Source organism: Galeopterus variegatus, unplaced genomic scaffold (genome assembly GCF_000696425.1).
Source record: "Galeopterus variegatus unplaced genomic scaffold, G_variegatus-3.0.2 Scaffold10908, whole genome shotgun sequence".
Lineage (NCBI taxonomy): Eukaryota > Metazoa > Chordata > Mammalia > Dermoptera > Cynocephalidae > Galeopterus > Galeopterus variegatus.
Window position 1 is genome coordinate 1 of NW_007737019.1, and position 14006 is coordinate 14006.

At 37.8% G+C, this 14006-nt stretch overlaps 1 protein-coding gene across 1 annotated transcript; it reads right to left on the reverse strand.

The window, feature by feature from the left end:
- Positions 1 to 3900: 3900 nt before the first annotated feature.
- Positions 3901 to 12427, reverse strand: CD55 (CD55 molecule, decay accelerating factor for complement (Cromer blood group); the record flags this gene model as incomplete). Its single annotated transcript, XM_008594503.1, has 5 exons — positions 12391 to 12427; positions 10130 to 10321; positions 9432 to 9531; positions 8219 to 8304; positions 3901 to 4086 (listed from the first exon to the last, which is right to left on the reverse strand). Coding segments are annotated over exons 1-5 (601 nt in total), but the record flags the coding sequence as incomplete, so codon positions are not given.
- Between the last annotated feature and the right edge of the window lie 1579 nt (positions 12428 to 14006).

The window sequence follows — 14006 nt, forward strand, 5'->3', positions numbered from 1 at the left end:
GCTAAATATCGCTTTCCAAGTTAAGATTTCTTAGCCATTGCTCGCCCTATGGCTATTCCCCACCAACAACTAGATGTGACTTTTAGGAAACCAAGTCTTATTGTCTATTTCTCAAAGAATTAAAATGCTATATTGCTTCTGGTTTGATATAAATTATACCTACAGGTGACTGAAGCAGATTTATACCAAGGTAGTATTGAGGTTCTGAAGCTATCTTCTGTGTGGAAAAACAGGAAACTGAAGTTGGAGTCAGTAGCAATCTAATTCTGTGACATATCTCTATTTTCTCCCCCAAATTTTTTCTTCACTCATTCCAAGGCCAAAGAACAACTGAACCAAGGGAGATGACCACAGCACAGTTTATTTTCCAGTACTTTTGGGACAGTTAGTGAGCCTGAAAACCTGTTTTGTTTCATTTTATTTTTTATAAAGTAAAACATGAGTCTGAGAAAAATGACTTGATTTTTTCCTCTTGTGCAGTTACCAACTTTACATACTTTAGTTTCTCTTTAGATTTGAGGCCAGATAGCACATAATGTGAAACTTTTGTTAAGGACACACCCTGAAAATCACACGTCTAACAACATAGCACCGTTTTATGTCTTCAGAGCCTGTTTGCCTCCAGGTTGCTTATACAGACTCCCTATTAAGGCCGTATTAAATAGTGCTGAAGCCTGGTTCCAGCACATACTAGTGAGCTTTGGCAAGTTCTCTAATCCCGCTAAGCTTTGGTTTTCTCATATATAAAATGAGGATAAAAACAGAGCAGATTGCCTAACATTATTATAAGGATTAAGGGAAATAGTTTAGGTAAGATAGTTCACACAGTGTCTGTCCCTGAAGTGACAGGTGATCTCAAGCAGTAACTACCCTTGCCAGCCCCACCACACATATTATACTCTAGGTACTCAGATGGTATAAGTTGTTCTTCTGCTTCCTTTACCCATCTCACAGGATGCTACAAGGGATAGCTCAAGTAAAATACTTAGCAGGTAACACAGTACTTGCACTCAAAACGTGATGGATATTATTATCAGGGTAAGTGAGGTTTTTAGATAGACTTTTCATTCTAAGGTCCTCGCATATAAAAATCACCCTTGTTCTAACAAGTTAGTTCTCATTTTTGATCCAGAGGACTTATATGCTACCAGGGTTTAAATTTCCTGGAAATTAATTTTCTAGTTATCTTTTTTTTTTTTTTTTTGATGCCTAGTTTAATTCCATCGTGGTCAGAAAGCATGCTCTGAATAACTTCAATTTTCTGAAATGCACAGCAATTTAGAACCCAGCATATGGTCAACTTTGGTAAATGTTCCACGTACAGTTGAAAAAATTTGCCATCTGTCACTATGGGGTTCAATGCTCTTTTAAGTAAATTTGTTTTAAGTTCAATTGTTACTCACATCTTCTACACTCTTACTGATTTTTGGTTGCTTGTTCTATTAGCTATTGAGATGGGAATGTGGAATTTTCCAACTATGATTGTGAACTTGTCTATTTCTCTTCTGTCCATTTTGCTACATATAGATTGAAGTTATTTTATCAAGTGCATACAGATTTCAGATTGAGATATATTTCTGTTGAATTGGCCCCTTTACCCGTTTTTTTTCTCTTGGTTTGATCATATTTCCTTGCTTCCTACCATATCTAATAGTTTTTGGGTTTTTTTTTATTATAAGCTACACATTAGGTATAAAACACTCAGATGATATGATTTTCCAAAGTGAGGGTTCCCCTTTCTGATAGGCAGATTGAGCTGCGTTACAGTTTTAGTAAGACTCAGTCTATCTACGCTCTTGCCTGTGTTCTTTGAGAGTGGCCCTTCTGGGCTTTTGGTTGAGAGTCTGGTGGATCATTGTTTCCTCAGTCCTGAAAGACTGCAGGAGATCCAGTTCTGTTTTTCAGGGTTTCCCCAGCCCAGCCATCTAGCCTCCTCCCCGACATAGCTTCAAAATGAGCAGAAATGTCTTAAGGGGAAGACTGGTGGTATGCTTAATAAAAGCCTGCTGCTCTGATGGGTATCTGTTGTTCAAATACCACCAGATTCTGAGAGATTCACTTTGCATTTTAGAAGCTGTTCATCTAGATTCTCAGCCTCACATGCAGCCCCAGAAATCAGCAAATGGTCTTGGAAAAAACTGGCTCTAAACAAGGACTCAGTTTCCATGTATTACCCTAGTCCTCCACAACCATTAAAAGCTTTGCTGCCTTCTTTCCTGGCAGTAGTCTTTTGTCTGGGTCAAGATGGATCCTTAGCCAAGGCTCAGAATCAGCAAATGCCCCCAGGAAAAGTACAACTGGATCACCTCAGACCGGAAAGCCTTCATCCCCCAACCCTAGGAATTTTATTTAGTTCACTCAGTCCTTATTCCCACAGCTGGATCTTATGCCTTTAAAAGCATGATTTTTTTGTAAGCCACCCAGGTTTTGTAGTTGTAGTAATGAAAGCATTGGTCTGCCATGACCTACTTGGGCACTACTTATAGTTTTAAGCTCTAAATAACTGATGATTTAATAAAACAGGGGAAAATAAACATTGAGTGGATCAAATGGCCAAATTAAAAAAACACACACATGCGAAACTTCACTTATAATTAAATGAATTTGAACAATAAAATAAAATTTTCATCACTTACATTGTCAAATTTCCATATCATAATAATGACTATCATTAAAGGTACAAAGAAGTACAATGATGTAATACTGGTGGTGGGAGAGTACATTAGTATAGTGTCTTTGGAAACAATGTTGCTAATAGCTATCAAAAATTTAAATGCATATACCTTTGGTACGGTAATTACACTGCAAGGAATTTATTGAACAAATGTATTTGCACACATGTGAAATAACAGATGTCCAATAATATTTATCGCAGCCTCATTTGTAATAATAATGTATACAAAACAAACCAGAACCAAAAACCTAAATTCCCAGTAGTAGGGGACTGGTTAAATAAATGATATAGCCATATAATTGATATGATACATAAAAGAAATATGTGTATGTTTACTTATATTCTAGAATAAAACACAAGAATTTATTCAACTGCATGGTTTTACCATTATGTCACTACGTTTATGCATAACATAATAGAAAGTTATTTTTAATAAGCAATGATTTTTTAAATTTATGCTGACAGAATTTCAATTAAAATTATAAAAGTAATATTTGCTTTAGTCATATTGGCATTCACCACTACAAAAAACAAATGCCACCTATTGGTACTGTACAATGTTTAATCCAGCTTCGGTGATCTCCTAAGTATGTCTTTTAAAATATATTTAAAAAGCCCTTCTAAGGATTCTGAGAGTACTGTCTGAATATAAAAAAAAGACATTGAGGAAAAAAATCTGGAAAGATGAAGAGAGAAGAGTGAATAATAGAAATTCTGAAGGCAGAAAATAAATATATATAATTCAATGAAGTCAACAGCTAGGCAACAGTTTCTCAGTTGTCACAACATGTGTGATCATTATGAGGGAACTTCAAAAAGTTCATGAAAAGATTTATATTATCTTTCAACTCTATTTTCCACAAACTTTTTGAAGTACCCTCATTTCTAGAGCCCTCAGTGGAATCTAAGGTTCCTGCTCCAATTTAATAAAATAAACCACTTGATATGCTCTTTGTACAAACCAAGAGATATTTGTATCAACTTACTGAAAGTAACATGGTATGAAACAGCAAATTTAAGCTACTTCACTAAAAATGGCATAATATATGTCATATATGTGTGTATACAAGCCACAGACCCCTCTGAGAATTTGATGAAAAACGTAAATATGTATATGTACAACATTTTACATTCTTTTCTCAGAGAGTTCACAGACTCTCTGCAGCTTGTGTAGACTTAAAGGTAAGAATAAAGCAAAAATATAAATAACTAGTTAAACTGATTACCTTTGCACTGAGGTGCGCTGGTCCATTCTCCTCCACCATCTTTTACTATACAATAAATATTGGGCTCTCCGACCAGGGTGAAGCCTTGAGAACATTTATATGTTACAAACTGATTATATACATAGGTGTTACTTTCCCGTAGAATTGTTCCATTGGCAATTCTTGGTGGCTCTGGACACTGAATTGCTTTAAAAAAAATTCCAACATAATTTAAATAAATAAAACTGGTAAAGTATTTGTACAAATAAGTAACACTAAAACATGTTAACAATCTAATTTTAAAAAATCAAAATCTATTATTTTTCCAAACTCAGCATTATCAACAAGGCCTATTAAATAATGAGTAGCATATTTGGAACTTTGAATGCAAAAGCTGTAGAGCATAAATGCTAACCATGAAATCAATTTATAGAAATAATATTTAAAACATGTATGGACAACAAAAATTACAAAAAAGTTTGCACATGTTACATATCAAACTGGTGCTAGAAAAATCAAATGCTGAAGGAGTTTAGAGGCAAAGGAAGGCAGTCAGAGAAGACTTTACGGAGTAAATGGGACTTGAGTTTAAACTAAGAGGCACTTTCTTCTAAGACAGAGCAGAGAAGAGAGAATTGCTCTTCATTCCAAGGAGAAATGACACCAAATGAAAGGAGTTGGGAATTCAATCGGAATGCTTGAGATAAAAATACAGATTATTTCAGACAGAGCAAAAGATCTTAAATGTCACAGTTGCATTTTGACTTCTAGAGTAAAATTTTTTAGTATGTACTGATGCAGAGATTTTTATTCAAAATAAATCATACTAAGCAGCTAAAATTGTAAAACAAACACAAGTAGAGTCACTCTAGTTGTATTGTAAAAAGAGGCCTCTCTGTGACAGTTACGCTAACAAAAAACTCAATGGTTCCACATTCTCTAGAGCAGTAAAATTTTTTAATTTTTTAAGCAGGAAAGCAATGTAATCACATGTGCACGTCAAATCATCTTGCACCACATGTACTTAAGTACCTACAGAATACCAGCAAATTTATAAATTACTCCTAGGCCATTGATCAAAGCAAGGAGCGAGAACATACTATTCTGATTACTCTAAGTTAGGATGTGTAGAGACTACACACACCACCACTAGTTCAGTTCAAACACTTTATGAACACCTGATACATACACGGCATTGTTCTACAAACAGAAGTGCAAAACTCAACAGGATGTAATTCTCCATCTTAGGAAAGAGATTCAAAGAGATAACTTCAATACAAAATCTGAGGGTTATCATAGAAGTACTGCGAGAGGAAGGACAGTGTACCAGGCTGGGAAATCTTCCTGCAAGGCTAGGGGAACCAACTCTTAATGAGGAAAACAGGGCCAAGCAAAGAAAGAGCTGGAGGACATTCCAGGCAGAGGCAGCAACATAAGGAATGATGTGGGGACATGAAGAAGCATGAGGTACAAGAAAACAACAAGCAGACTGCATGGGTAGACATAAAACATGAGGGCAGGATGTGAGTGTGGAGCAGTCGGTAGATGATGGAGAGCCTTGTACCCTATACTAAGGACTGTGGGCTTTGTAAGGAACGGGAGACACTCATAATCTTAAGAAAAAGGACAAGTCACGCCTGTGTTTCAGACAGATCACTCTGGGCAGAGTATGGATGAAACATTAATGGAGCACAAGAAGGGAGGCAGGAGGCCACTGCCACCAGGATAGCCCTTGAACCCAGACACTGAGGCTCCTGCCCTAGGCCCCACACTTTAAAAGACTGTGCTCTGGGCCAGCCCGTGGCTCATTTGGGAGAGCGTGGTACTGACAACACCAAGTCAAGGGTTAAGATCCCCTTACCGGTCATCTCGCCCTTGAACCCAGACACTGAGGCTCCTGCCCTAGGCCCCACACTTTAAAAGACTGTGCTCTGGGCCAGCCCGTGGCTCACTTGGGAGAGCGTGGTACTGACAACACCAAGTCAAGGGTTAAGATCCCCTTACCGGTCATCTTTATAAAAAAAAAAAAAGACTGTGCTCTGACCCTCTTCTAGATGTGTCACTCCCTCTGCAGGGCTAAGAGGACATGCTCAATGAGAATACTTCCTCCATTCTAGAACATGTTCCAGGAACTAGCACCGCGCATCACGTGCATCGTGATGACCCGTGCATCACAGACCCCTCACAGTGTGGGAAGGAGGACGGCTATTTGAAGGAGGGTGGTTCTTAGGCCAGGGACCCCCATCGATATTCTTGCCCAGGCCCTGAAAATGTTAGGAGTGGCCCTGATTGCTATAGTACAGTGGACGGACCATAAACCATGTTAGAAGTGGTATAGATGGAGGGTGAAAACAGGTTTGAAAAATATATTGAGGAGGCAAAGCAAAATGATTTAGTGATTAGAGGTGGGAAATTAAGATAAAGAGAGGGGTCTGGGATAAACAATCGTTATAGTAGCAGGGATTGATTACAGGCTAGCAGACACCAGCACAACTGAAATTAATTTTGAAAAAAAAACCCCAAAAAACCAAACACTGGTAGAGTGATAGGAAAACAGGTCCTTCTGACAGTTAGGCTTCATTTAGAGGTAAACAGGTACGACCTTTTTCTGACATATAACAAAGGAAAATTCTTAAATGTATCCATTGTTCTTTCCTCTTTCATATACATATTTCCACATCCGCACACGGACATCAATGGAGCATCATGTGTCTCTAGGCCAGGGCTGCACACTTGAGGTGAAGCAGCTCACTGTTTAAGAATTTACTTTCCACTCAATCGCTTTGGTATTGTCAAAATAGAAAAGTTATGTAGGAAATCAAAACTAGAGCCTAAAAGAAATAGAGACTTATAGAGATAGTGGAAGACACTAGGGTTGCTTAGGAAAAGAGGCTCTTTCCTGCAGGATGCAGATGTCAGTGGTTGCTGAGTTGGAGAGATGGATAAGCATCAAGGAGGAAAATACAAACACGAGGATATTCGCCACGGTGTTCAAGACAACAAACAGTGAGTAAGACTATCGGCTACATGTGGGCAAGCATGAAGGGGAAGTGGGATTGCAGTGCAAAAGGTCTTCTATGCTACCGTACACGGTCCACATTTTTGTGAAATTCATGACAGCAACTGCTTGTGAAAATATTGGCCTCAGTCTGGGAGATTTCTAATTCAGACTTTGTGACACATTGCCTGGGCCAGAAAAAGATGTGGTGCAGCTTGTTGCTTTCCATCTTTAATGCGGCATCATTTATATATCTCTTACTGGATAGTGGGAATGGGAAAGGTGGTAGTGGGTGGTAATGATGAAAACTTAAAAATAATTGTAATGAGAAAAAAGGAGAAGTAGCAGATCTAGAAGGGTGGGCACACAGTGTATGTGACAGGAGCAGGCTCCTCGATGGCAAGGCTTCCTTCTATGTGTCTTCATGTCAACTGACCCCACCCATGGCCCACCATAGGGGGCTAATTGATAAATGCTTGATAAATTACACAATCTATTCTAGTTTCTAACACAAAAAACTTGAACTTAGAAATAATTTTGATAGGAGGGTTTTTAGAAGTCGTTTGCAGAAATGTTAAGTTGGGTGAAGAAAGAGAGAAGGATGGGAGAAATAAAGCTTACATTTAAAAATGCTGCATATATTTTACTCCTCTCAATTTTCAGAAGACATGTGTCTGTAAGGGACATATCTTTGACTGATATATCCATTTGATATTATTTCTGTGCCCTATCTCCCTTTGAGAAAATACAGTAACCCTATTTCTTCTTTATTATATAACCTTATTTCTCTAATGATAAAAATATATCACACCTTAAAATACTTCTAGATAATTATCTCAGTTAATAATATCAAAAAGAGACATGAAGGCAATGCTGGTCTTGGAGAAATGATGGATCTGAAGTAAGAGACAGGGGTTAAATGCCTTCTATTGCCACTTGTTTAAGGATATACAGTGAAGTCATCTAGATACTTTGATCCATAGTACTTTCTTCCATAAAATTGTTGGGGTTTGGGAGAAATCCCCTCTCTTTCTTACCTGACTGTTAGAAGAAATGGTTATACAGTAAATGACCAAGCATAACACAAACCTGTTTGTTTTTAATCCTCATTCTATATAGTTAAGGATACTGAGGCTCAGAAAAGCATGGTGGTTTATTTTCACAGCTAATAAATTAAGAAACATCCCTAGAAAAGGTCTTTTAATGAGTGAAGAGATTCACTCATTGAAGGGTAAGGGTGCTACAAATATACACTGTGGATTATTCTTAATGAAGAGAAAATAATTTATCATTTATTATTCAGTCCACAACCTGAGTGCTTAGAGTTGTTAAAAGTCTTACCTACACACAGTGGAAATCGATCACTCCAGCTGACAGTATTCCCTGTAACTTCACAGTAACTGGAAGATGAACCGACTAATAAGTACCTAAAACAATAGGAAGAGAAAAAGAAATTTGTTACATTCACACATATTTGACTTTCCCCCAATTCTCCAGAATATCATCTTAAAATAATATTTATTATACCAACAGTAGATGGAGACAAAACAATAGTAGGTAAAGTCTATAGGGAAGTTTAATGGAAAAGAAAAAGTTAAGTTTAAAAAGGTGAACTCCAAAGGGTAAGACAGTATAAGACATGTAGAACATTTTTATTTGCATGGGGCATATGTTAGAAAATATAAAAGTGTTTTAAAACATTTTTAAATGATATAGATGAATATTTTGTATTTCTGAGTTTTAAAGATCAGTACTAGAATGTACTTCTATTTAAAGAGTTCAAAGTACTTCCAAGATTGTGTGTTAATGACCCAACTGACATCCGTGTTTAGTATTGGTGACAAGTGATAGCAATATTTTTATTTTATAAAGAACAGGAACACACGCATACACACACACACACACACACAGTAAAATAACATAATTTGATTTGCAGATATTAAATGAGAAACATAAAGAACAGGAACACACGCATACACACACACACACACACACACACACAGTAAAATAACATAATTTGATTTGCAGATATTAAATGAGAAAATGAATGTAGTAATGTTTTCCACTGTCTGAGACACTGATGGTACTCACTGAGTAAGTTCCTTTTCCCTACATAACATATAAATGACCTTAGGTTAGACCAGTAGTAGATATTTTTACAGTAATGTTTTTAGCCCATATTTCATAAGTTTGTTTGCATACAGAAAAACCCACATGTAAATTCATTACTTAGGTCAACTGAAGATTGGTTTTATATTTAAACACTTTAAGGATTGTCATTTCTGTAAGTATCATCAACAGATTTCAAATTCTTTTTACTACTCACATTTAAAATTTTATATTAAATCACATACGTACTAAAATCTAGGAATTTAGAGAATTTGACAGTATAAGAAATTTTCCTTTCTTGCCCCATTTTACTAAATTTAACTGTGATGAGCTCATGATAAACTACCAGCTTGTGAACACTAGTCATGAATCTAATAATCCCCACCTTAAATCCTGATTTGTTTTTCATTTGTTAAATATAGAGTTTTAGTGTGCTAAAACTTACCCTATGTCACATGAGAAGTAGATGGTTGAACCAAACAATATGTCAGTTGTTATATTGATATGACCATTTACTAAATCTCCAGGATTAGGACATGATTTTTCTAGAAGAGAATACAAATTTATTTTTTTATTAAATTATCAGGCACATAAATAAAAAGGTAACTATATGAGGTGGTGGATAGGTTAATTAGCTTGATTGTGGTCTTCATTTCACAATGTGTGTGTGTGTGTGTGTGTGTGTGTGTGTGTGTGTGTATATATATATATATATATCAAAATATCATGTTATATACCTTAATATATAAAATTTTTTGTCAATAATACCTCAATAAAGATGGAAAAATTTAAAAAATTATCAGGCACATATATGCAAATTCATTTTCTGAACCATTGATATTTCCTACCTTTCAACTTCTTTAATTCTACCCTCTTTTATGATGTTTCAAAAAAGCAACATATTTAGAATATGTACTTGTTTCATTTTAGATAACCTCAAACTAATAAGATGTGAAATTTGTAAGTATGCCTATCAGATAGATATTGAGTTTGTCTAATTGAAAATAAAATGACTCTCATGGTTCCTTTAAACATCATTCTAAATAATAACATATACACATAAGTTCCAGCATGAATGAAGGAAGAAATACTATTTCCCCCAAACACCAGATGATTGGGAATACTAGTTAAAATTATACTTACTTTGACAAAATTCAGCTGGTTCGGACCATACTAAACTCTCAAGGCAAGTTATTCTTCCCGATTGAGTAGGGTCCCTTCTGTAGCCCAAACGGCACTCATATTCCACTGCGGAACCGACTGGGAAATAATTCTGATTGCTGTAAGTCTTTTTGAGGGATGCAAAAAGAAATCTGGGTGGAACATCACAGCTTCCTAAAATTATTAACAAAAGCAACAACAAAAAAAGTAGTATCACCTTATTTTATAATCTATGTTTAATTATCTGGAACTATCTGGTTCTTAAATCACCCCACTTTCTTTACTTCTTTGCACATATTTCATATTTAACTATATTAATACCACTACAGCATTTGCTGTGTGTCAAGTGTATAGTCATCCCTCAGTATCAGCGGGAAACCAGTTCTACGACCCCAAAGGATTTTCCATGGATGCTCAAGTCCCTAATATATAAAGGTGTAGTGTTTGCATATAACCTACACACATCCTCCTGTATACTTTAAATCATCTCTAGGTTTCTTATACTATCTAATACAATGTACATAGTTGTTATACTGTGTTTTTTTGATTTGTATTATTTTTATTGTTTTTTCTTCCCAAACATTTTCAATCCACGGTGCTCTGTGCCATCCTGCTATAGGGAACGGCATGGGAGCCTGAGTGATAACCCTTGTTCTGCAGGCTACAAGGGGGTTCCACATGTGTGGCATGGCTCCATGGAATTTGTTTGTTCACCTTTGGTTGCTTGACAAGGCTTCCCAGAATTAAACAGCCTAACCTTTTGGCTTAGTATGGCTTTGGGAAATTCCCTGGAGTTTCTCAAAGGACATGTTAAAATACATCAGAATTAACTGGTTTATTTAAAGGGCATTGTCAGTACTACAGGTGTTTTTGATGCATGTTCTCAGTATGGGTTGGCTCGATTTAATTTTATTATTAGTCTTTCTTGTTAGTGATGTGTGCATGGACCCATCGTGGCTGTGGTCATGCTCTTGTACGTGTGGAATGAAGTTACTATGTTGGATTTCTATCCACATCCCCCAGGGAGGTGGCGGGTCCGAGTGCAGTGGTGTTTACAATTATTTGATCATTAACCAGTTACAGATTTCTTTATTTTCCCCATTCCCACAGTTTCCCTTGACTTACCAAGAACATGTTGTTTCCCTAGTAATAATAAGAATGATATAGTGTGTTTTGTTAGTTTGAGTAGGATCATTTAACTTTTTACTTTGTCCCCTGTGCTGTTCCCGGAGTCTACTGGCAGGGAAATAAAAGGTATAAATATTGTGATTTTGATTATAAATTAAAATGATCAATATAGGGTATAAGCAATATTAAATTGTTAACCATAACTAATCAATGTTATTAAAATCAAGTATAGTAAGTATAAATAAGATTAAAAAACGGTTAAATTGTAAGTTAAGAAGGTTAAGAATTAGAGTTTAAACTAAAGTCTGACGCTCTTTAAAGCCAAGCATGCTGCTATTGTATAGTTTCCTGGCCACAAGCCACGCTTTGGGGTGAACTATTGATGCATGAGTGGGTGCTTTGGTCACAGTGTCCGTGCTTTGGAACATTCTGATTTTCTTTTTCTATAGAGATGAAATAAGAAATGTTTTGATTAAAAGATGAATCATTATGTAAAAGATTAAGTAAAAGTAGTTCCGCGAGCCGAGATAAATGAGCGCCTGGGGCGGGGCCGGGGGGCGGGGCAGGGCAGCCGGCCGTGCAAGGCGTTTGTTGCGACCGGGTGCAGGGCGTGGCCAGGCGGGGACCCTGGTGTCATCCGCTCCCGGGGACCCCGACTCCGGAAGAAGGTTTCAGGGCTGGAGGAAGAGCTCTCTGGCACCGCACCCCGCGGCTCCTTCCTGCCACTGCCGGGTGGGCCCTGTGCTGAGCTGCCTTCCGGAGACGTCAATATCTGCTTTCTAAGTAAACAAAACCCAGGGGGAAGGGGCCAAGGGAGTGGCTCAAGTGACACAGGCCTGGCTCCCCCCGTCGCGGTGGTGGGCGGCACTCCTCCAAGCTGAACGGTGGGAGTGGTGGATTCAGGGGTGGCCCTTAAGGAGCTGAGAAACGGTGCCCGCCCCGGGGCTGTGGTGACTTCAACTGGGAGGTCTGTCAAATGCCAACATGACAGTGGGAAAGAACGAGGGAGTGGGTCGTCTCCTAGGACTCTTCATAATGTGGCAACAGCCCAGGAAACAAGCGGAGCCAGGCAGCAGGCTGTGGTCATTACTATGTTTGGGAATCGCTTTCTTTACCTGGGTTCCCCTGGTTTACCAAGGACACCTCTTGCATTCCACTTTGGGATTATTGTACTCTGACTAAAGCGAGAAATTTGCCATCCTGAGGTGTGTGTATGTGGGCGGGAGAGAGGGTGACAACAAACAGGCGCCAGGAAGCTAAAGGGTGTGGTGGTGGATTTCAGGAGGAGAGTTTGTTACAACACTTTACCAATAGCCCGTGGTTTGCGATGCTAAGCACACAATAGAATCACATGGGGAGCTTTAAAAAAATCCAGACGCCCAAGGTGCACCCCAGACAAATTAAATCAGAATCTCCTGGGCTGAGTATCAAGATTATTTAAAGTGCTCGGTTGTGCAGACAGGTTTGAGAACCACAGATCTATATGATACTGGGGATAGTAAAGATCCACCCAGCTCACCACTGTCCCTGTCAAAAACACCGAAGGACATTGATAGTAAGGCCGGTTACTCATCTTCACGAAGAGTAATTTCAAAAATATGCTAACAGGTTTGAGAACCACAGATCTATATGATACTGGGGATAGTAAAGATCCACCCAGCTCACCACTGTCCCTGTCAAAAACACTGAAGGACATTGATAGTAAGGCCGGTTACTCATCTTCACGAAGAGTAATTTCAAAAATATGCTTCCCTTTAATAATTTATCTGGGTCTGGTTAACAGAATCGTAGCCTAGATTCCTGTTTCTTAATCCCTCACTTGGAATTATGCTTTAGTCCATGGACCAGCTCGCTGTGGGGTATTTGTTACATCCTATCATGTTATTCTTTCCTGAACGCTTTCTGGTAGCCTTTTATTGGTCAGTATGAGCTTTATAAGGAGGAAAACAGTTTTCAACACTAGCATTTTCTCTGACTCATTCTTAGTGTACTGAACCTAACCCTGTGTTTCCTAGTGCTGGAGCTAATTTTGCAGGGATTTCAGGAAAGGTACTCCTGTAGACTTTCACTGACACCTAAGGGTATTAAAACATTCTGGAGTTTAGAAGTCGGTCGGGGGGAGGCTGTTAAAATCATCTGCTGTGACCCTCATACTTGATATTAAAACATCTTACTTTTACTTCCATATTTGATATAATATTATAAATATGCCAGAGCCCAGCAGTGTTTAAGAAGTGGTACCAGGTCTTCATTTATTAACCGTAAGAGCCTCCCATGACCTTACCTCCACTCCCTCTGCCATCCCATTGTAGACAGGTAGTCTTCATTCCTGCTTGGGCTCAGAAGTGGTGTGAAAGTCAAGGTGGCATTATGAAAAATAGCTGAAGGTCAAGACCAGTTCTGGAGCTGTCAGTAGACTTAATATTGAGGCCTGTTAGAGCTCTCTAAATGTATACTGAGTGAATGTTATATCTTTTTATCCAGAGAAAACAATGAGCTCTGCAAAGTGTCAAAAAAAATTATCTCTATCACCCAGCTTAGCAATACTAAATGCTATGAGCATTCACTTTCCAAAATACTTAGTTCTTGGTAACTTTTTTTTTAAAAAAGGAACTGTTACGAAAAATAACTGAGTGGACTCTTGAGTAATACCTATAACCACCCAAATAATTTCAACATTTTGAGCGAAAGGGAAAAAAGAAATCCACTATGCATTTACTCATTTTAGAAA